The 23,931-nt window shown below is 53.5% G+C and overlaps 1 protein-coding gene across 2 annotated transcripts in view; it reads right to left on the bottom strand.

The window, feature by feature from the left end:
• Positions 1-13,807, bottom strand: part of LOC143151480 (lachesin) — a 39,844-nt gene extending 26,037 nt beyond the window's left edge. For both annotated transcript variants that reach the window (XM_076320627.1, XM_076320626.1), the window contains exons 1-2: positions 13,474-13,807; positions 9,654-9,781 (exon numbers count right to left, since the gene is read on the bottom strand). In XM_076320627.1, the coding sequence (XP_076176742.1) occupies positions 9,654-9,780 (127 nt within the window). In that variant the 5' untranslated portion in view covers position 9,781; positions 13,474-13,807. The remainder of the gene's footprint in view (positions 1-9,653; positions 9,782-13,473) is intronic.
• Positions 13,808-23,931: the final 10,124 nt, after the last annotated feature.

Raw genomic sequence — 23,931 nt, forward strand, 5'->3', positions numbered from 1 at the left:
TATTAATCCGCGACGGTCCGTTTCCGCGTCGCGGTAAACGCTCGGGACAGCGATTTCCGGGCGCGGCTCTCACCGCGAAGGGGGGGCGTGGGGGTTCGAGGAGGACGATACCAAAGCGGATTATCGAAACGCCCGTCGCTCCGAGTCGAAGGAAAAGTCCGCGGCGCGCTCTTACCCAGGTTCCGCGGGACTTTAAATTCTCACGGCTCGAATCCCTACCCGAAACTTTTACTCCGCGACGAAGGACCGTAAATATAGTACCCTCGTTCCTCGTCTGCGAGCACTCCCCCTTCCGTTTCGTTCCCTTCCCTTCCCCTCCGTAACCCCCGCGCCGCGTTCAAAGTCGCAAGCTGTTACACCGCGCGCGCGGCACACTCCCTACGGACCGTCCCTTTTCCTCCCCTGAAACCGCCGCCTCGTCGGGCCTGACCCCCCTCACCCTCTTTTCGCGCGAAGCGGAACGGAGACAGAGAGAGCCGGAAAGCTCCGTTCGAACCCCACGGACGCGTAGAAACGTCGATGGCGCAGACCGGAGTCGTCGCCGACTACGCCGCGATAATTCCATTTCCACGAACCGGCGCGAATTCGAACTTTAATTAATCGAATTCGCGCCCGTGTCCCCGCGATCCCCCGCGTATTTCCCCCGTGCGCCCTACCCCCGCGCATATCCCGCATCGAACCACCCCCGCCGTCTGGGACAGGTTTCGATCCCGGAAATTAGTAAGATCGCACATGCGGAACACGGAGATTTCCCGACTGCATAATTACCCCGGACGCTCGTGCGCGCAAGGTGCACCCGAAGCGTTTCTTCCTTCGCAACTCGAGCGTATCTAGCCGGTACACCGGACCGTGAACGACGATTCTTTTCGAGTTACACGGACCTTTCGAAACTTACCCTCCCGCGAGACCGTCGTTCACGGAGCGAGGAACCGAGAGAACCAGACGAAGCGGGTAGCAGGGACACACGTTCTCGCGCGGACGTAAAAGTTTCGCAACAACGAGCCATTGATCGTCGAACGCGTTTGAAAATTCCTGGCGCGCTTCGAATCGCGGGACATGCTCCGCAATGCCTAGAGCGACCTTTATCACCGATAACAGGTGAGAAGCCGAGCAACCCTCGGCTCGGGACAAAAATTTTATCGATAAAAGACGACGCTCGCCCCGTTTCTCATCCGCGGGCTGACACCGAAACCGAAATTATTTCGCTGAAAGTTTTTCAATCGTTTCTCCCGGCCATCGTCGCGGTTACCTCGACGCGTTCTTACCTTCGATCGAGACTCGAGTACCGCTTACGGGGTAGAGACGCGTAACGCGATCTCACGGACGCGCTTAAGAACGCAACGCTCGTGCAAAGCTCGCGAGAAGTACACGGAAGAAACGGGTCGCGAAAGCGCAAACCTATAGGGGAATATTCCAACGGCAAATAAGGATATACCGGTAGTTTCGCGAACCGATACGATTCATAGCCCTCTCTACCCGCGAAGGTTTTTCCGACGTAACCGGGAAATATTGTATCGCGCAACACCGACGCTTCGCGTTGCAGCGTATTCGACGTTTTCGTCCCCCGTTTTCTTCCGCTCCCATTAGCCCCGATGGGCGCGCGGAACGCGTACGTCGGCCGAAGAGGGGGCGGTTGAATAACGACGGTTCGCTGTATCGAGATTTAACGCTTGAACGCCGTATGGACGCCGCGTCTCCTCGGTTACCAAAAATGTTGTCGGTGTTACCGTTATCCGATAACCGCGATCGGTTACCGCGCGGCGGTAGGTGGCCCGATCATCGATCTACGATAGTTTACATTACGTTATCGGATCCGTACAGAGTCGAATAATATTTCCGCGCGCACGGTCTACTTAATAACACGCTGACAAAATCCGGACAAATATTTCACGAACACCGTCGCGCGTACTTTAAACCAGCTCACGCGCGCGATCCCGGAGCGCGAAGAGAGAGAGAGAGAGGAAGAGAGAGTTCGCGCGCTCGCGATTCGCATCACGCTTCCGTCGTTCTTGAACGCCTCGCGACCCCGCCGGGTTCTTCTTATGCAACGGGAGAGGGGTAAGAAGAGGTGGACGTTCGTCGAGGGAGTGGTGGATCCGAAGGGCGAGGAAAAAAAGTTTATTAAAGTCGGCCCCGGGGATTTGCAACTAAATGCTTATCCTTAGGGTCGTGGCCCGTTGTCCCGACGCGAAGCAGCTTCAACAGATTGAAATCCGGGATTAGTTATACCCAGGGATCGGAGGCACGGAAATATTAGCGCGTTCCGACTCGCTGAATCGTCTCGAATGGAACGAGAACGGGCACAGGGGGAGGAAGAGGGGCGGTAGGGCCGACGGGGGACTGGATGAGAGTATAAAGCGTCGTTGGACGCACTCGTCCGAAAATCTAATATCTGTATATACCGCGCGCGTTAAGTCGCCTACGAAGTTTCCGAACCGGCCCCTCCCGTCTCGGGCCTCCCATTGTTCCGACGAATAACGCGAACGAGTATCGGCCAATTAACGAACCTTTCGTACGGGAGAACGATCGTTTCGATTTCCACGCGGAAAGTATCGAAGGTCCCGTTTTCGTCAGGGCCACCGTTGCTCGCTCGAACGAGCTTTCGAGAACCGTTCCGCGAACCCGCGCGGACGATAAGAACGCGCTCGGAAGCTCGCGTGCGGGAACACGAAATTGCGTTTAAAAGTTTGCGGCTCGTCGAGGCGCGAGGGTGAACTCGCGTTAACCGAGCGACTCGCCTAAGTACGTGCACGATGGTCGTTCGCGCTAACGCGCGCGGTCCTCTCGCGTTGGCACGCATCTCGCGATTCCGCTCACGCCTGTGCTACGTCCCCTAATACGCTTCTGCACACGTATGGCCGCAGTGGCGCGTGTCCTTAAGGCGTAAGATGATTACAACCGGGTAGGTAGTACACGAGCGCGCGGGGAATCCCGGGGAATCCCGGGCACCGTGCTCCCGAACTATCCTTTCCAGGATACGAGCCCGCCCGTACCTAGGTACACATAGGTGGCGGCTCGTTTCACCGTCGTGTGCATACCGTACGCGCGTGGTCACGTACGTCTGCATTACTCGCTGGCAATTAACGCGAACCTCGTCGTCTTGTAGCGCGCGTCTCGGCCGCGATAACTCCGGTTCCGCCGTCTCCTCTCCTCTCGTCTCCTCTCCTCTCCCGCCTCGCGGCACGGATGTTTGCGTTATTAGCGTCGACAGGTATGTTCGCGCGGTAGCTGGATACCGGTAGGCTCGATTCCGATACTTTGACGGTTTAATTGTCAGCATCCGAGCGGTGTTCGCCGCCCGATATTGAAAACGGATGCTCGCGGTCCCGTACGCGCCTCCCTCTCACCCTACCCCGCCCTCGCGCTCGTAATTGTTCATTATCACGGGAGCGTTAAATACTTTTTCGCGATATTTTACCAACGAATGTTTCCCGCGGTATTGGGTTTCGCGCGCACGGTGTCCGAAAATACGAGAACGCGATTCTCGATACGAGTCGGCGCGCGGGCATTACCGTAGACATCGAACGATCCGAACGAAAAGATATTACGCATCCAGACCGACGGTTATTAATTCTTCGTGACGGTAACATACGGCTGTACTTTGGAATCGATAATTTTGCGAAGCGGTGCCCGCGTACACTCGCTAAACCGTCCCGTGGATCTCGTTCGAAGCGTTCCGTGCCGTGTTTGCATCTGTTTCGAAACTACTCGAAAATAAAATTACCCGAGTAATTTTAGAGCGTTTAGAACGACTTACGACCGTCTCGTGTTTCGCTCACGGGTAATCTCGAGAGATCGAGGCGATCGACGATGTCGAGACAACCGAACGGGAAGCGAAACGAAAGATTCGTTTTTATCCTCGACGCGATCCACCAGTGTCGACGATGGACCACACTCGAGGGAAGAAGAACTCGGACCGCGGGACGTTAATGTCGTCCGAGAGCAAAGTTTAATTCACTCGCGCGCGAGTACTGGTGTATCGCGCACGGTTGCATCGTGTACCGATAATAAATGTCGTTACGATGACACGGCGAAATGATATTAGCCCGTGTAGCATCGTCTCCGTTTAACGACGCGTATCGTCCCGGCGTATGGGTAACGAGTCTCGCGCGCGATGCTCGGAAACTTTGCACCTTTCGAGAGATCCATTTATCACGATATTTATCGGGGACGCGTTCGGTCGGTCGGTCGAAGCTCGGAAACGCGGGACCGAAAGAGGCCAATGTCGGTTTTCAGCGAGATACTTTTATCTACGGGGCAAGCCGGAGTCCCACTCGGAGGTCTTGTTGTCTACTTTCGTTCGTTGTCGCGAAAGTTTCGGGGTCCGGTTCCCTTCTCGGTAAGACGAGACTCCGGACGCTCCCGGGATCAAGATCGCGGAACGGTCGTTGCGCTTCGAAAAGCGCTCGGTGGCTATCCGAAGGATCGTGGAAAGGACGACGGTTGCTCTCGTCCTGGGAACGTTAGTCACGCGTTGCACGCCGGTCTCCAGGGGTCACTTCGCATTCATAACCAGTCCCCCGCGCCGCTATGCTTACGGGATAAGATCGTCCTGCGAGTAGGAGCGCGCACGCGCCCCACCCGCCTAAGTGGTAAACTTGTAAGTGGCGAAATAAAGTTAGAGGCTCCCTGATACCGTGTCTGTGACAGTTTAATTAATATCTTTCATCCTCAAAGGAAAAAGTTGGTGAAGTAACCGGCTCGGGCCCAAGGAGCCCGACCAACCCCGGGGAGCCGAAGCGAACCGAGTGGAGCCACTTCAACTTCAGGGACATTCGCCCGTCGTCGTTCGCGGCCTCTCCTCCTTTTCTCTCCGTTCCTTCGATGGCGACGGTTCGCCTTCGCGCAGATCCTGGGACAAACTCGGCACCGATTTTCGATGGTTTTGCGCTTCGACGAGTTCGACGGCTCGAACTCGAGTCGGCGTATCTTTCGATCGTTCGTTCGTTCCGTCGGCTCGCTCGATTTCGATCGTCCGCTCTATCGGGCGAGACGATCGCGCGTTCACCGTGTGTCTTCTTCACGGTTCCACGGAATTCGTTTCCTCAGGGGCCCACGCGACGTTATCGTTATCGTTGGTCTCGCTTTCGCGTTATCAGCTCGCACGGACTGGATCTCGCTGCGACAACCTATCGTCCCTCGATGGACGTTACGTTCGCGTAACAGCCCGCCGGCCGACCAGTAAGACGGTACATAGCGTTTGTACATTACGACTATGTATAATCGTCGACCGTTGCGGTCACCCGTTATCCGATCGTGGACCGTTGCATTCCGTCCTTAACGAGCTATCGACGAAACGTTGCGACGAGAAGGTTCACGCATCGTCGCGACGACGTCGACTCGGTTTCTTACGCCTCTCGACGGAAATTTCGAGCGCACGAACGATTCTCGCGTCGAATACCGAAAGACGCGCCGATCGAACTTTCGTTCGCCGAATACGCGACCGTAGTCGAGCGCGGCCTCGTCGTCGAGGCACGGGGAAACTTTAAATTAAACTTAAAGCGTCCCGCGCATTGTCAGCTGCCGAGAAGCTCGTAAACCTGGAGGGGTAGAGGGAAGCCGCTGTTGCTCGTAATTAAAAATCATCGAGGCGACGCCGTAGACGGCGTTTTTGCCCAGGCTTTGCTCGATATAATTACAACCTCGGACCCGGGTTGCACGGTTTGCGCGATTCCGGAACCTTGTCGAGCGATCGTCGCGATAGAGTCCGGGTCTTGTTCCTCGTGGAATTGCGCGTTAAACTTGTACCGATATAAATCACACGGATAGCCTTCCTGCCGTCCGAAGACCAAACCTCGGAGTATTTTATATCCACCATCGATGATTCGAACTTGATGTTATTTAGTCGAAATCGAACTTACTATATGCGATTGGGGTGGTTACCAAGACGCGTTTGTAGTTTGCGATCTAGCCTTCGATGTAATTGCGAACTCGAGACTCGATACTCGCGAGCTCTACGTTACTGGGTACAACAGAGACGTTTGTTCGTCGTTGTTGAAAAACGTGCTCCGTTCTCGTAATCGATAATTCGTACATCCTAAGAGAAGCAGTTATTCGGAGTCGTACCGTCCCGATGGCTATCGGTGGATGGGTAATTTTTTGTCCGGTAGCTTCCGATCGACGAGACGATAGGCGAAAGCTTTTAGACCCGTGAGCGGTACGGTGCGAAACTTCGCATACGTGCCGTTGAGACATCGGATCGTATCCCCGGTGGGATTGTATCCAACTCCGACAGCAAAAATGACCCGAGGGTAAACATCCTTGCAACTGCCGGAGACCGAACTCGAGGATCCACGTACTCGATGATTCGAGTATCGCGAGAGGAGGACCGGTTATTCCGATGGAAAATCTTCCGATCAATGGGCTCGCAGAGCTCGGTAGCCGTGTGTCGCGACACAGTCGACGATAAACTCTACGATGCGACGGCCGTCCCGTTCGAATTCGAAAAATCAGCAAACCAACGAGCGATTCTCGCTTCGACTGACAAATCATTCGTTCACGGACGATATTTCCCGCGGATTGAATCTGTTCCCGTCCGAGCCGTGAAACAGAGAGGTTTTTCGTGTTACCGGGAAGTATACCGAATTGAAGCGAGACGTCGATCGCAAAATACAGCGGATGAGAAATTTAAAGGATTTTAAAAATGTCGAAGAAACTCGATACAAGGAGCTTTTGGAAATATCGAGGGAATTAACGACGTTAAAAGCTTCCCCGGTACTTATCGATAGCTCGGGTCAAAGTTTCGTTGCTATATATATATATATATATACATATACATATATATACGTGTGGTGGAGGTAAAGGACACGCGTGCACGAAATACCGTGTACGAAGTACCGAGGAAAGGAGAGAAGAAGATACTCGTTCGTCCATGAATCTCTCTAAAAGAGTAAAGAAGCCTGTATCGGTAAACTATTCCGCGGCGGTGTTGGCCAGTCGGAGCCATCGTTGTTTCTATCGTCGACCGAACGTACATTTACAGCGATTCGTGAGCGTCTCGCGGCGTACGAACGAACGTTATTCGATCGTCGAAGAACAAGCGGTTGATACGGTCTCGAGAGACTCGAGGAGACTCGAGGAGACGTCCGCGAGACAAATTTTCGCGGCGACTGCTGGTTTCCCGTATCGGGAGAGTCTCTCTCTCTCTCTCTTGGAAACGATCGTTTTCCGCGTATCGCGTCCGCGGACCGTTCGAGCTGTTCGGTTCCACGACGATATTCGGAACGGTCCGTGTTTTCGTACTCATCGACGATTATATTCGCGAAATCCCAGAACGAAGACAAACGCGACCGATAACGCGTATCCCTGTTTTCCACGGTAGAGACCCGCGCGCAGTGCCCCTGTACGCGGAATAAAAGCGAGCGCGGGTCGAGGCAAATGCGACACGGTGAAACCGAAGCCGCTGATGAAAACCACGATTAGGTAACTCGAGCGAGAGCACTATCCACGCGAAGTCGCCGCGGTAATTAAACTCTTTGTCGCACTTCGTCGAGATCGAGCGCCGCTGCCATCGTTCTCGTTACAAAAAAAAAAGGGGCAGCCAACAAAATAGAGGGAACCGTCGAGAATGGAAAACACCGGGGGAAAAAAAAAAAAAAAAAAAAAAATATTCGAACGGAGGATCGGAGAGGCCGCGTAAAAATGACTGTACAGAGCGCGAGCGAATACGCGGGAAACGCTTCGTAGATGAATTCGCCGCTTTAAAACAATACGAGCCCGTATGAATCGCGCGTCCGATTCGATCTTGTTTCGAGTAATAGAGTAATTGAGAGTTTTCCGCTTCGGTGACCCGCGTCGTCCGCTCGTCTTCGCTCGAGAGGCGTTCCAACGACGATCGTTCGCGGACGGTAGTTCGTTCGAAGAACTCTCGGGGAGAGAGCGAGGAGATCGGCGAGTAGAGCTCGCGAAGCGGTCATTTACGAACATCGTTCGCGTTTGCTAACCGGATAAAAGGCTATCGAAACACGTCGATCGTAAAATGAACGCGGTATCGCGCCTACGATTGCACCTACGGCAACAACGTGCGTAATAAAATTTGTTGGTAAACGTTCTTCTAACGGACAACTATTCGGTGAAATCGATTAACCGTGATATCGAGCCGAGTTCGCTCGCCCGTTAGAACTCTACGAGATCGAGTTGTCCCGGAATTTAAAAGGGAAAATGTAATTCGGCCGGTCCGTTAATGCGAACTTATTTATCGGTTTTCAACCGTTTCGTAGATCCATCGCGCGTTTCCCACGTATTAAGTTACAAGCGGTGTTCGCAGCTCGCCGGGAATAATGCCCGGACGAGCAATAGAGTCGTCGGCTTTGGGAATTTGACCGCGGTCAGTTATCATCGACGCGCACGCGAGCCAAAGCGGGGGAAATCGTTTGCGCGTAGATTCGGGGTCCGTTCTTGCCTACCGTGAAACCTGCAATTCGCTTCGATCCGTTGAACGCGTAAAAATTAATTTTCCAGCCCGGCCGTGAATAACGACCGACACGGCGGAGAGGAATCGACTTTGAAAACTTTCCCGAGAACGTTCTCGCGTTGGAAATCCGCGACGACCGAACCGGAGGGAAAAATCTGGGCCCGATTCGTCGCGCGATTACAACCATACGGTTACCAAGTTTTCCAACTCACCGTCGACGAATCGCTCGGTATCGAACGAAACAGAGATTCGGTCGCGGGGACTCGTCTCGAGCTTTATTACGGAGCAATCGAGACACGAGTGCTCGAAGGACCCTCGCGACTCGGATCACCGTTCCTCGCCACGAAACTCGAAGATTCTCGAACGGACGAGTACGATCCGGACGAAGCTTCGATACCGTCGAGGGAATATTTTTACCCGGGAATTTCCACGAAATACAAGAGCGAGATTTTCACACGGGCGAAAACATATTCGTCGATAATCTACGTAGCTATTCGTCACCGGGGAAACGACGTTAACGCGGAACGTCACGAAGACGGAGTATCTCTAACCGTGTATTTTTCGTAGGTATACGCGGTCTCCGGTTGTGCAACGGTTCGAACGTCACGGTCCCCAGCGGGACGAAACGAACTCGACGTTTGTCCACGTTCTACTTACGGTGTGCATTTCGCTTAATTCGTGATTTTCGTTCTCCCGGCGACGGGAGCAACACAGAGCCTCGGTACCCGACGAGACGAAGAACGAGGAACGAGCCCGCCGATACGCGGTGTTCTCGAGCGTAATGGCGCGATGAATTTAACTTCGAAAATGAAAAGCTGATTATCTTGAAAACTAATTAGTTCACGGAATCTGCGTTTACACGGACCTCGTTGTTCGTTTTCCCGTTTGTGCTCGATCCACCGTTTAAGGCACCGTCTATAGCTACGGAACACCCCCGTGCAGTTAAATGAGCGCGCACCCGCTACGGCACCGGCACAGAAAGAAACTCCGATATCGCGAAAACGAATCACGATCTTCGGCGTTCGGCATCAATTTACCGGAAGAGAGCACCGGCCGTTCGCGATCGGAATACAACGATAAAAAAAAGGAATCATACGTGAATCGTGTCGCAACAATTAGCTCGCGCATAGTCCCGTTCGATTCGCGGTCGAGGCGCGTACGCGTTTGGCAACGATAACAATGCGTTTCGGAATACAGGGGCGGTGTGCGCGCGTGTACGCGCGCTTGCATAAATATCTACCTGGCAGCGTGGGATTCGTCGCAGAGGCGTCCTGGCGCGCGGCGTCGCCGGTAATTGCAGCCCCGCCGAGATTGGTACTGTAGTCTTCGAGAAGTACGTAGCACAGTAATAGCCGTGCCACCCTCATTCTGAAAGTGGAAGGAAAAGAAACCTGAACAATAATAATGACTCCCTTTCTCTCTCTCTCTCTCTCTCTCTCTCCTAGTTTCGAGCCATACACCCGCCCCCCTCTCCACCGACTCAACCCCCCCACTTCTCCATCACCGAACTTCTTTTTCTGGTTGTTTCTTTCTTTCCACTCTCCCCCTCCCCCCTCTGCCCCCCCCCCCCCAATCCCCGTTCCGACCAACCGAAACCGCTCGCTCGTTTTTTATTATTTCCTTTATCCTCTTCTTTTCTCAATCGATACGTTTGTCAAGCGACGTACAACCGGCTGCTCCCAAGTTCGCGCAATTTCACGTAATGTACGTGGCACCGAAGCACGGGGATCGGTAGAGACGGTATCGGGACTTTGCACGTACATCCCACACCCGGGGTCCCTCGAGCTCCTGTACCACCGCCCAAGGAAACGCAGGACAATTATCCTTTACGTCGTCTCGTAAATAACTATCCCGGCCATTTAGGAGCAGTGATTTCCGTCGGCGTGCGGAGAGAATTTAGCGCCACCGTACGCGGCGACCCCTGTCCGTACACACCTATACGTCTCTCCGTACACGTACGTAGCTACGCGTATAACGCGAGGCAACTGCTCCTTCTTATTTACGACAGGACTAAATGAAAAGTCTCTCCTTCTTTGTCCCGTATGCTCTTGCCGTGCACCCTGTACCCCTCCTCGTCGAACGCGTCTTCTCTCTTTTCTCGACCGGACGCACCCGCGCGCTCCACCGACCCGCGCACACCACCGCGTGCACCACCGTTCCACACACGCTCCCACCTTTTTCTTCCCTTCCGCGCCGATGTCGGATTATAAGCTCTTTGTCTTATCTCGCTGACGCGTGATCGATGGTTTCGCCGATGGAGAACCGAGCGGAACGGAGATCCCACGGTGAAATCTGCCGGATTTCGATAGACGGTGCCACGGAAAGAAAAATCTAGACCCGGGGATATCGCGTACCGGTGATGCCCGGACCGCGCGGTGAATCTCTGAAATATATCCTCGATACCGACGACGCGTCGCGGACGCGCGACCACGCTCGAAACTTAGACGCGTACGTGTACGTGTATCGTCCTGCGCGTGAAACAGAGATCCTTCTGTCTCTCTCTCTCTCTCTCTTACTGTTTCGCGAGATAGCTTCTAATTTCGCACTTTCGATTCCGGGTTAGTCACTTCGCGCGCGGCGGTCCTCGGGGTGTAAAACGACACGAGGAAATCCGATTTTCGTCCCCCATCGAAAGCTCCTTCGGACAGATTGGTAATAGAAGGATCCCGAGACGAGAGAGGGATTTCACTTTTCGAAGCGAAATTCCATTTCCGGCCCTCTTCCGTGTGTTTACCGTGATGAACTGTTTGCCCGCAAACATTGTCTCTTCGTGGAAAGAATCGCGCAAACGTTATGACCGATTTAAAAGCCTCGTCGGGGAAGCAGTCGGAAGTGCCTTTGCTAAGCGCCGGAGAACCTCCACGCGAAGAGAATACGGAAAAAAGAAAGGAACTTAATGGCTCGCGCGGCATTGTACTGGAAATGAGTTGATCCCGATTCAACAAGAGCCCCTGGGCCTCCCTCCGACTACCCGCCGAGGACGTCTTTCCTCGATGATTTACTAATCCCGAAAAAAATTGGAATTCCTCGTTTTGTCCTCGTTACGCTGAAACGGGCGGTAAGCGCGGCTTAAATTCCGGGGAGCCAAGGAATTTTAACGACTGATACCGTTTTCCGGCGGGGCCATCGGATAATCAAGGAAAATGCAAACTCGTAATTTTTCCGGTTCTCTCTCTCTCTCTCTCTTACTCTCTCTTTCTCTCTGTGTCTTCGTTTCTCGTGCGCTCCCCACGGGATCGAGAACCGCGTCGGTCGTTAATTACGAGCATCGAGCAACGGGAACAACACCGAGAACAAACGATTCTCGAGGATCGATCGACGAAAAAGGGTCTCGATCGTTTCTTAACACCGGATTCGAGTTACAAAGGCGGCGCGCTCCGATGGCGCCTAATCCGCGTCGCTCGTCCGCTCGCGAAACGCTCGTTCGTTCGCTGGCTCGGCGTCGCGATTTTCCGAAACCCTACACCCCTCCGGGGCATCCTCTGTCTCGAGTATCGCGAATATTTAATTTCCTTCCGTGGCTCCGTCCCGCTCGCTGTCTCCTCAAAGAGATCCCCGACGGTGTTTCTACGCGGGCGCGATTACAAGCTACCCCGGATGATTTATAGGAGCGATCGCTCCGCCATCCGGCCTCGTTCGGTCCTGGCTCTATCGTAATCCGAAGAATAATTTTCGAACGCGCTACCGCCAAGGAGCGTGTATCATTTGCATACGCGCGACTATGCAAATACGCGGCTATTCTCCGGGGAAACAGATTAATTATCTACGATGCTCGGCTCGAAAGCTACTGTCCGTTTTTGCGAAACAACATCCCGCTGCCCCGAGCCGCGACGATTACGAAACTCGCGCCGGAGAAATACGATCGTACGATTAATCCCGTAACGTTTGGAACGTCTTTTCGAGCCAACGTCCGTAACAATTACTTCGTCCTCTTCCTCCGAACGAACGAACGTCGTCCGCCGGACCGTAACCACGGTGTACCGGTGTGCTCGAATCGGCTCGTTCGTTTCGAGATCGTTAACCGTCGGGTAGCGAACCTCGTCGATCTTTCTCGCGCGAGAGAAACGCCAAACATCTCGGATAAATATACGAACGAGGGTTTCCAAGTTGGTCGGGTATCGAGTTCGTTTCGCGCGATCGGTTTCTCCACGAGGATACGAAAATGTCGCTAACCGGGCGCGATATATTAAAATCGGCGATATTTCGGTCGGCGTAACGAATTTCCAACTCGACGGGGAATGGATTTATCAAAGTCGAGCCGCGACGTCGTTAGCCGTGACGACGTCCACCGGTGGAAACGGTTCGGCAAAAACGTCGTCATATACGGAATATCCGTCTCCGGATATTCTCCGGGTGGTGGGTGTCCGTTTTTGCGCGTTCCGTAAAGAATCGCGGGCGACGGACGTCGGGTCTTCGATCGTGGAAGACGCACGAGCTGGCACCGTGGACTCGCGTCCGTTCTCCCCTTGGTTCCCGATGGGATTCGGGAGAGGGGGTAGGCGAGTGTCGCGGCAATATTTTCTGCGCAAATATCGAAAATTGAATTCTCGCCCGGTGCCGAGGATTATCGTCCGGCTCGATTTTCAAATTGTTATCGCAAAATCGATCGACGTCCGCACGGGCACCACCGTCGCCGCCGGGTGCCCGGGAACCCATTCCCGCGCAGCTACGATCCTTATAATTCACTTGGAATTCGGCAGGGAATTCCCGATTCGAAAATATCGCGCTGATATATCGTCCCGGCGGAAAATCACCGGTCGTAACGGTACGTGCTCGCGTACCGTAGCGACCGTGACGCACGCTCGGTCCTGCCCGAATCCTTTGGGGAACTACCGACACGGCCGGATCACGCGCACGACGATCCATCGAACCGATTCACGGGAAATCGATCGATCGGTACGGGAAAACACACACCGTGCGCTCTACCAGCGGTGTTCCCCGCTCGACGGACGGTTTCGCATTCCCGAGGAAAACTCGACCGGAGGATCCGAACGAGCGGCGTTGCGACGCGGAGAACAACCCTCGACAAACCCCAACGTGTCATCGTCGAGGACAATTACCTCGTGAGAAAGGTGTAGCATTATACTCGCGAACGAACACGCCGCCTCATACGTGTACAGCGTTGTCCTCTGGTGTACCGTCGGTGTCTACGTACCGCGCGTGCGGTGATTCTTTTTTGCCTCTTTTTTCCTTTTTTTTTTCTTTTCTCGTTCCTCTGTTCTTTTTTCTTTTTCTTTTCCCTTTCTCTCTTTTTCGTTTTACGGCTCACGAAGCGTCGCACTGGCCCGTCGACGAGCGAACGGCAAACGATTAACCACGATATCGGTCGAAAGACGTCCTCGAATCCGAGCGTCGCGCTACGCTTCCGGCACCGGACGCATCCCCGGGCGTCGAGACGCGTGTACTGACGGCGTCGAGCTAGCTGTCGAGCGAGTCGAGCATCGGAACGCTCCGTGACGGGACGCTCGCCTCGCATGGCGCAGGTCCAGAACCTCCGGTGGTCCCTTCTTCTTTCCTCTTTCCTTCCCCTTTATCTTTCTTGCCTCGCTTCTCCTTCGTTTTCTCCGACGCGTCGTTGGATATGATATTCAATTTATTATGGAGCTTTGATGCACGCGGATCGTCGCCGAGGAAAGACCGAGACACCCTGGGAGCCGAACAGGGACGAAGAGAGGGTAGGGGAGAAAAACCGAGGAAAAACGAGACGGAGGAGCAAGCGCGAGAATACGCGGGGACGAGGAATCCATGGTAAAATAAATGCCGGAGACGGAGGTGGAGAGAGCGCCGCTTTCGAGTTTCGATGGGAATCGCTCGAGATCGAAGGGACATCCTCGCTCGATGAAAAACGTCTCCGCGGACGAGTTCCGCTTTTCGATGCTCGACGTTGCCCGACGGGCGGAAGAGATTCGAGAAAAAAAAAGAAAAGAAAAAAGAAATACGAAGGAAGAGAGCGCTGATCGCGTTCTCGAAGAGGGGGGAAGAGACCGGATGAACAGGACAGAGGGACGAACACCCCGCGATCGAACCGATGAACGATGTTGTTCGCGCCTGCGCTCGTCCCGCGCGACCCTCGAAACGCTCGCTCGCGAACCACTTTCCGCGAGATCGCCGCGTATCGCTTCGACGAGCCCGTGGACCAGGCATTTTTCGCAACGGGTACTTTCACCGTTCAACGAACGGTGTTGACGTTTCGTATCGCTCCTGAACCCCGCTCCGCGACCTCGCGGAACGACGTTTATTTTTTTTACACGCGGTGGGTTAATGACGAGCAAACGTCGATGGAAAAATAATCGGTGCCCCACCACCGTCACCACCGCTACAACCACCGATACCACCGAGGGACGATTTTTATCGTTTTTCGTTCGTAACGTATACGTACGCGCGCGCCAGTCGAACATTCTCGAACGCTCGACGCGGAAAAGCGTTCAGTCGTATTTGCGAATCAACGAATGTTCCGCGCGAAAGCAAACACTCGAGCGACGGCTTTTGCAGTCGCTGACGAACGAAATTTTCGCCTCGCGACGATGCGCGACCGTGAGACCCGAGGGAACGAGGGGACGGGGGGTGACGTTGCCCCGCGAACTTTCCGAGAACTTTGTTTTTACCGCGCGAAAGAATATATACCGGTATAAATAGCGAAGCACGGTCGAATTAGTCGGCCGGGTGGTGTATTTCGCGACAAAGACCGGCCAGGTGGATTAACAGCCGCGGGAAGAGGCGAGTTTCTTGCCTCTCCCGCGGCAAAGACGGGACCAAAGGCGGTTTAATCGCCGCGAAACTTCCACCGCGGATCCGATTCCGTGGCCTCTCGGTACCGTTTATACCTTGCCGCGCTTCCCCACTTTTCGAGCGCGTTTTAAACCAAGGAGGAAACGAGCCACCGAAAGGGCGCGCTCGCCGTAACGTAAGTCGAAAATTTACGAGGGCGGAACACTACTCCGGAGTGGTACACCTTCTGCCCGGCTCCTCAATTATGACAGTGAGAAAAAGTATATACATTAAGGGGATTGCTCGGAGCGGCTGAAACAAGCGCACGCAAAGCGAGCTGCAAAATTGCCGCTTAAGCTGCACCCGGGCGAAGATAAATGAAAAAGGTTTAGAAGGCGCCGCGAGAACGGTCGACGAGGGGAATAAAAAAATAAGAAGAAAGGATACCACCGACGTCAGGATCTAGCCGTGAAAAATTCCTGCCCGCGTCGGAACACCAACACCTTTCTGACTTACGAATTACGCGGCCACGACGATTCCCGTTCGACGTAATCGTGGAGAACTAAGTCGAGAATCGTCTCGATGTTCAATTTTTTTCTCTTCTTTCCGACGAGTCGATTCATCGGTGGAATTTTCGCGAGACAACGACGAGTCATCGCGGTCGGATTTAACGGCGAAAAACGGAGCGAGATATTCGATACGAAGACCGCGGGCCGAACTTTTTCACCCGGCGTGTGCTCGCAACGTTAACTTTCGGCGTTTATCGAGAAAACATATTGTATTTCGGGACACGAGTTCCCGCTATGAGATTTGATTACCTCCGCCAGAGGATGTACCGGGTGTATTCGTAACGCACGGGATATCCGCTTCGGCGACGGACCTTGAGAACGACGAGAAAAGTTCCTCGGTACGCGTATCCTGCGTGAGCTTCTTCCCGAGTTACGATCATTTTTGCGCGATTCCGTTCAATCGGAACCGGACCTCGTCCAGTTCGGTAGAGGTTCTCCGAACCAATAGGGAGACGAACGAAACGAGAACGAGGAACGATCGTACGAACGGAATCGGAGAGAATCGACGACTCGTTTAAACATTCAAGGATGTCTTTGCCGAGGGTTTTATATCGGCCAAATAATCGTACGTTGAAATATACGAACACGGTAGAGGCACTACCGTATTCCGCTCTACGAATAGAATTACTCGAATTCGATTATATTCGGTAATCGAATTCCATTTACGAGCGCTTCTCGCAAAGGTCGAACAGCTGCGCGCTTCCATCGCGCAAAAATGGCCGTAGTTTCGGAACGAAGTCGAACATATTCGTACAAAGTATTTCTCGTTGCGTTTGCCTTTCAACGTCCAAGTGTCCACGCGTTTCGATAACGATGGAAAGAGTAAAATGTGCACCAAGATGCAACGACGCGTGTTCTTTACCGTGATCGAGAAGTGTTCGCCAGGGACACCCCGTATCTGTTCACCGAACGGGTGCAAACGTGGAAAAATATTACGCAAATTGCGGGGAACTTTCCCCTTTGCCGGGCCATTCGATATTGTTAGAAAATTGAATTGGCCCCGTGCTAGAATACCGGTGTTGTAACAGAAAAAACATTGGTGAATAACAACGCGTCGATGGACCTCTTTCGTTGGTCAATTCAAGCGGTCGGCGTGCTCGATGAATTCCAGATACACGTACGGTCAGCTCGTTGCGCTCTGTGCTCGGTTATCGCCGGAAAAGGAAAAAATGCGATAGGAATCAACAGGATTCAAGCGCGCGGGTAAAATGGGATTCGGCCAATTAAATAATTCACCGTTGCCGCTCTAGCTACAATTAGCGAAATGACACGCGTTCCATTGGTGATCGCGCCCGATACACGGATTTCGGAGATGTAACCCGTCGTTTTGGATTTCGGCTAAATCGAATTATGCACCGGCGCAATGCATCAGGGTGAATTTACGTATAGCGACGCCATTCGTTTTAGGCGCGCGGGCCACGTATACTGCCCCCCCCGCTTGCCCCCCTCGCACCGGTGTTAACGAATCGTCGAGGGTAATGTTTGCAAAAAGATTACGTTGTTTCGGTCGTTTGAGGCGCGCATCATTGGCCGAGTTTATTTCAATGGCCGGCAATATTTCGCGTTCCGCGCGCAAACAATTCTCCCGGCGCGTTCCACGCTTTTCAAAAGCTGTCGGCGCGGGACGCGCTCGGATTCTTGTACGATCGAAACCGCGATCCGATTCGATGCCCGATGATTCAACGGAGAAACCTCGTGGCGTGCCACGATCTTTACCGAGGAGAGATTTTTATCTTCGCGCTCGACACCGAACGGTGTTTGTCGATGTTTTTCGAAATATTTGCTCGCCGACGATCGACGCTAGGAACGATAGAAAGAGGTACACTCGCGTAGTTGGAAATACACGATCGATACGGATACGGGATCGATTCGTTCGATAGAAATAACCCCGGATTCGAATCCAAATGCAACGTTCGATTCTTTTCTTTGCAACGTACGCGCAACACGGTGCGATACGATTTATGGGAATTACGCAGGAACGCGCGTCGGAATTTCGTCTTTTATTTATCATCGTTGCGAATGTAAAATCCTGGTACGCTCGTTAGAGGAGGGGGCTCGTTCTTCCGTCTCGTTTCAGGTTTTGTAATTCTCGCGTAAAAATGGATAGAAATTGATCCAGCCCCGAGACGGAGGACAGTTAAGGTTGTTCGGTTCCACTATCCCGTCGTTATTTCTTCTTCGACGTCGGGCAAATGATTCGGAAAACTGACTCGTTCGAAAAGCTTTCGCGCTTACCGCCGTAATCATCGATAATACATCGGAGGCTGCATTATATTCGAGTTCGAATTATATCGGACTACCAGCGGCCGCGGAACTTTGGAAATAATGGTCGATAGAAATGTTCGACCGGTGATAATGTAATATAGTATATACTGGAAAGTATAGCTAGTTAAAACTTAGTCGCAGAAACTGTTTGCGGTGTAATCGATACGTACCGTTTTACGTTACGGGAGTTATCCGCGAAACTTTAATGCCGCTCCGTCGTTACGCGACGCCCCTCCTATAAAAGAGAGCTAATAACGTCCAACGTCCGAGGTGTACGAGCTCTCCTCGTTTCTACCTACCCTCTCCGTACCCTCGCGGGCGAAAAGAAGACGCGTAAGCTCGAGTATCGAGGGTGAATGCGATTAACGCGCGTAATCTGTCGCGGCGCGTTTTAAATCGTTCGGTCGGCGAACTCGATAACGAACGGGCTCGAAAAATAGATCGACGCCACCACCGTGAGCGGAATCCCTGCGAAAGCCGCGACAAAATCGTCCACGTTTATTAATATTTACGAAGATCGATATCGCGTTGCAACGCGAACGGGGAAACGAACGACCGACCGTGTCCCTCTCGAATCCGAAGACGTCGCGAGTCACCGCACCAAGTGCACCCTCTTCTCTCCTCGGTCGAGTTTGAACGAGCAAAGGTTACCATAGGTGAACGAAACGCGAGTCCTTCGACTCGTGGTTCGTTGGTCCGCTTCTTCGGTGTATCTCGCTCGGAAAATTCGTTTATCGTACGCGCTAATGCCGCTGAAACTTCGCACCGAGGCTGTTGCACGCGAAGGGAACGCTCGCGCGCCCTATCCGGTTGTGTACGTAACGCCCGCTCGGACGAGCCGAACGTTCGCGTATATTTCATAAAATACGTGACTGCGCGTATTTTCGTCGGCTTATCTTTGCCACCACACGTGTTTCACTGTCCGCTAGGTGTACGCGCGACCGTCCGTGCGCGTGCACGGTATACGGGGTGCTCCGTTCGAAATCTCGAATAACCTTACCGTACCTTTCGCGCAACGGTGAAAGATGTCGTCGAATAAAGTCGATCTCGAACAACGCCACCGACCGGGACAGCGTTTGCTCGCGGATGGCCGCGCAAACGAGATTCGAGGGATAACTTTGTTTCTTTCGACGGAATAATCAGAGTCCCCGGGAATAAAAGTATCGAGGTGTACCTCGAACCGAAACATCGCCCTTTATTCCGCGTCGATTGAACGTGGAAAATATCGGACGATTTGGCCCGAATAATTTTCGGTCGAATAATTTTTAGGAAGTCGCGCGAATAACGTCGTTACGCGACAAAACCGTTTCGACGTTTCGGGGCGCGATGTCGGGCCGCGCGGCGAGTTGAAAGTTCGACGTTTCGAGATAACGAGGAAGGAAAACGGTCGATCGTTTCGTCGTGGCTCGACGAGTCGTTCTCTCTCGCTAAACGGGCAACGCGAAACCGCGTGGCTGTATCGTTTCCAATTCGGAGGTCGGAGGGGTAACGAGACCGCGTGGACAAGGTCTGGGTTAGGTTCCGGATTAGTCGCAAAAGCGGCGGAAAACCGCGAAAGGGAGCCACCGATCGCCGAAATAAACGCGACATTGTTTGTCGACGATCGTAATAAATTACAGCGCGGCAGCGTCGAGGCAACGAGTCCGAAACAATTTAGCGCGTCCGCAGACGCGGAACGGTCCGGTGAAACCGCCGCCGCCGCCGCCGCCGCCGCGTGGCGAAAACCTCTCGACGAGCGTCGAGCACCGTGTATGTAAAACGCGTAAAACGCCGATAGGAATTCTCCGTGGGACGAGCACCGGAGATGGAACCGCCGGTGGAAGGTAGGAGTAGAAGCTTGGTAAAAACCGCGCGCGTACGTGCACGGCCACCAAGGGTACGTAAACGTACGCGGCACGCGCTCGCTTCATCGACTTCCCTCGATGTCGATACACATCGTACATCCTGCCCTGTCTGAGATTAAACGCGGGGCTGAGGGCCACCGATAAAAAGGCGATCCGACGTGTTTACGGACGTCGCCGGATGAATCCTCGGAAGCCGTAAAACGTACGTACCGTTCCAGCCGTGTTTCCCGACACCCATTTTACGAGTAATTTCCCGCGAGTGTCGAGTTTCCTCGGACGCGACTAACGCGAAACTCTCTCTCTCACTCCCCACCCTCTATCGGCTCGAGACCCTCGGTTTTAAGAGACCGACACCTCGAGAAAACTCGGCCGCGGTGAGAGGATCCGTCCCCGCTCGAATACTAATTAGTATTTCAATTTAACTCGCATTAATATTAAATCGCGCAACGGGAACGCTCGAAACGAAGGATTAAAAACGACGAAAAGAAAAAACAATATGTCGTTCGGGCTCCCGTGGCCGTTTTAATGAACGCCACCGATCCGCGGCCGGCGGACTTCAAAGCGTCGCGTCGCGTCGAGTCGCGGCGCCCGCTTTGTCCCCGGCCGCTTCTTACGGGCGAACGAGACGATCCGTATGTAACGCGAGCAATTAAAATCTTTTGTCCCGTCTCGCGAAATAATCTCGCGTTAATCCGGCTCCTAATTGTCGCCGTCGGACGAATCCGATTCCCTTTGCAACGCGGGATGCTCGCGCGAACGAACCGAGCGTTGACATCGCGTTCGCGCTACCCGCGAGGGGCGCCACGATCGAATTTACCTACGCGATCGTCCCGAGCGTCTTCCGTTCCGACGATTTATCGTCGGGGAGGTCACGAATGCCCCATACGGGGGCCGTAAACGCGATCGAGTTGTTCCACGGACCAGTCGGGTGTACACGGGGGAGCAAAAAAATTGTCACGACAGGCGCGATGCTCCGTCGATTGATAGCGCGACGTCGCCGACTCGCGGTCTACCAATTGGGAGTTGAAACGAGGCGAGTTGCGAACCAACTCGGAACGATCCGGTCCTCTCTCTCTCCGTCAGCCCCGCACACTTTGCAATTATCCTTCGAAGGTTCGAACCATACTTTGTCAATTTTCCGTACGATGAATCGTCGACGTTTCGCGACACCGACGCGCGAACGACCGAGCGTTTCTCGCGCGACGCGTACGCCGCGGAATCGATAGGCCCGATTAATGTAAATACGAGTAACCGGTAAGAGAGCACACGGTGCTCGAATATGGCGCGCGGGCTGTCTGCCCGTGTATGTTCATTTCCGGAAGTACGTGTCCGTAATCTCGGCCGAGATCGATGGTTTTAATCAGGAAAATGTCTCTCCGCATCATAGCTCGCGAGCAAATCTCTGGCGGTCATGTTTATTAAAAATAAAAAATAACGCACAACACCGCACCGCGCCGCGAGCTGGTGGGGACGGCAAAAAGAGAATAATGCGTTCCAACGGGTACAGGATTAATATTCGAAGATCCGTAACGTCGGGCTGGCTGTTTGGAGGTGCTCTTAGCACCAGACAGACAGACAGCCAGCGGAGTCAGCCAGCCAACCAACCAGCCAACTCACCCGCTCCGCTTTTTTCTCCGATACCTATCAAGGTTATTGGTACACGAAAATTTCATTCCATACGGGGCCACCGCGGATGAGAAATTCTTTAGCCGAGACTCGGTTCCGGTGGGACTCGAGGCATCCGGGGTTGTTGTGTTCGCGATGCCAGGCGCGAGACGCTTCTACCCAACCGACGAGCAGATGAATCCTTTCGGCGATCGTCCGCGTTACCGTTCTCACCGCGAGCGTAATTTTCGGTGCGTTGTTAATTAAAATTTTCGATCGCCGGTATCGAGGGCCGGGTCTCTCGGGTTTTCTCGAGGTTTCGCGAGGTTTCGCGCGGTTTCGCGAGGTTCCCCATTCGGCGAGTAACCCCGTCACCGCGATCCAGCTTTCGCGTTTCCCGGGGCGCAACAACGCGGTTATCGCGACTTAACGTTCGCCCGTGAATAGAGCTAACTATATTAGTCTTTCAATAACCGGCTTCGGTTTCTCGGGAAAGTTTTCGACCTGTAATTGCAGCCGGCAACTTTATCGCGTGTACCGGCGGCGGGGCAATCGTCCTCGGGTACAATCCATGAAATTCACTTGCGCGCAGCCAAAGCTCCGTAGATTAACATTGCCTCGAGTCGCGAACGGCGCAAACGATTACGTCGGCTCCGACACCGACGTCGGCCCCGACACCGACGCCGACGCCGACAAGGTCGACGACGCCCCCTCCGTGCAATGACTTTGCAAGTATAACTTGGAAACGTCGCGGCAACGGACTGGAGAGAATGTACGAGAATATTCGAGGTGTCATCCGAGGTTGGTTGGCGTCGCTCAGGGAAAATGAGAAATCCGACGTTCCAGATACCTTAATGGAATACGATAGTTTTCTAAGCACCGACTTTCCTTCAATTTACGTACGCTGCTTCGAATCTCCGTCCTACGCGGTAACCAAAGTCCCGCGATTGGAAATTATTTTAGCCGAACGCGCGCCAGAACGGCGTGGCAGAGAACGCGACAGCAACGATTTTCCTTCGATTCGTCGAAGCTGCGTGCCGTGCCCGATTTCCGTGAAAAGAGAAAAAATAAGAAACTACGACCGTGGGAAATCAGTTGCGTTTCGCGATCTAAATAATTTCAACGAGATACGCCCGTACGATTTATCGAGCCCGCGAGACGAGATTACGAAACTCCGGTGTCGCGGGTATTCTTGACACGGGAAGTGGAACGGTATCGCGGGCCGCGTCGAATATAAAAGGGGAAATTAAAAGTCGGAGAAATCGAATAAAACGTTAACGAAACGCTCTCGTTGAAAAGGAGATGGTCACGGTACCGGGAAACTGCGCCAAGAAGTAATGAGAACGTACAAGATGTTAAAGGTGGGGTCCACTTAACGATAGCGACGCTCGTGTTACAGTTTATTACCGACTATTGCTGCCGGTCCGATTAAATGCCGTTGAATGGCCGTCCGAAGAAAGCGGCGACTCGTACGAACGGGCGCTATTATCGCGACGGGGAAAAGACTTCCAGGATGGAACCAGTTAAGAGCGTCCGGTCGCGCGAATCGCGGTCGATTGCAAAATTGTTCGACGCGACGCGACGCGACGCGACGCGACCCGGCCCGACCACGCGACCCGACGTTCAAAATTTCGTCCGCGAGTCGCGTTCCACGAACCCGCGGCTACCCTCCCGCGATCGATTCGCGGCTGTTGGAAAATCCACGAAAATTGATCTCTTTTGGGACGGCGGTGTCCCGACGCGCGAACCTACGACACAATTCGAGGGCCGTGAATTTCCATTTTGTCTGGTCGGTGCGTCGTTACCAGGCCGAACGAGCCACGGTTACGCTCGCTCCGCGACGTCCCCGCGCAACAGAGGACAATTATACCGATTGGAGCGCATAAAAATGCATGAAGTCACCGTGGAATTCCTTGAAATTTCGCGGCGCAACGACGTTTTCAGGTGGCGGCGCTTTCCGGGCGACAACAGGGGATTCCGTCGGTGGAACGTAAAAGCGAGCGTACTCGGGGTCTAAGCGAGTGCGAATCGTACCTCGATATTTCGGGAGTCGATGGAACGCGGTTCTCTCACCGTAGATTCGATCGGCCGGGAATCGTTTTCCACGTTCTATCGTTTTACGGCACCGTATACTCCCGTACATCTGGAACGAGAGGCCTCGTTACAAACGTTATCGCGACTCGGCAGTTTGATTTCCACGCCCGCCAGAAATAATATTACCGAGTTTCTCTCCCGGTAGCCCGGATTCCCTTCGGGTACGCGACGTTGCGCCGCGAGTCGAGCAGATTTTTTAAACTACCGTCGCGAGATCGATGCGAACGGGCACGAAGAAAGACCCGTGAAAACGAACGGGTATAGAAATTCTCCGACAAGACGGGACTGGAGGGAAATAAAATTCTCGTCTCGTAACCTTTTAACGAGAGACCGATGTATACGGAGCTGCTTCTTTTTTTTATTATTATTCTAGCTCGCGAAACATTTTTTCTACCCCCCGCCCCTACCCCCTCCCGGGGGGAAGAGTGTTAAA

This window comes from Ptiloglossa arizonensis, chromosome 9 (genome assembly GCF_051014685.1).
Source record: "Ptiloglossa arizonensis isolate GNS036 chromosome 9, iyPtiAriz1_principal, whole genome shotgun sequence".
NCBI lineage: Eukaryota > Metazoa > Arthropoda > Insecta > Hymenoptera > Colletidae > Ptiloglossa > Ptiloglossa arizonensis.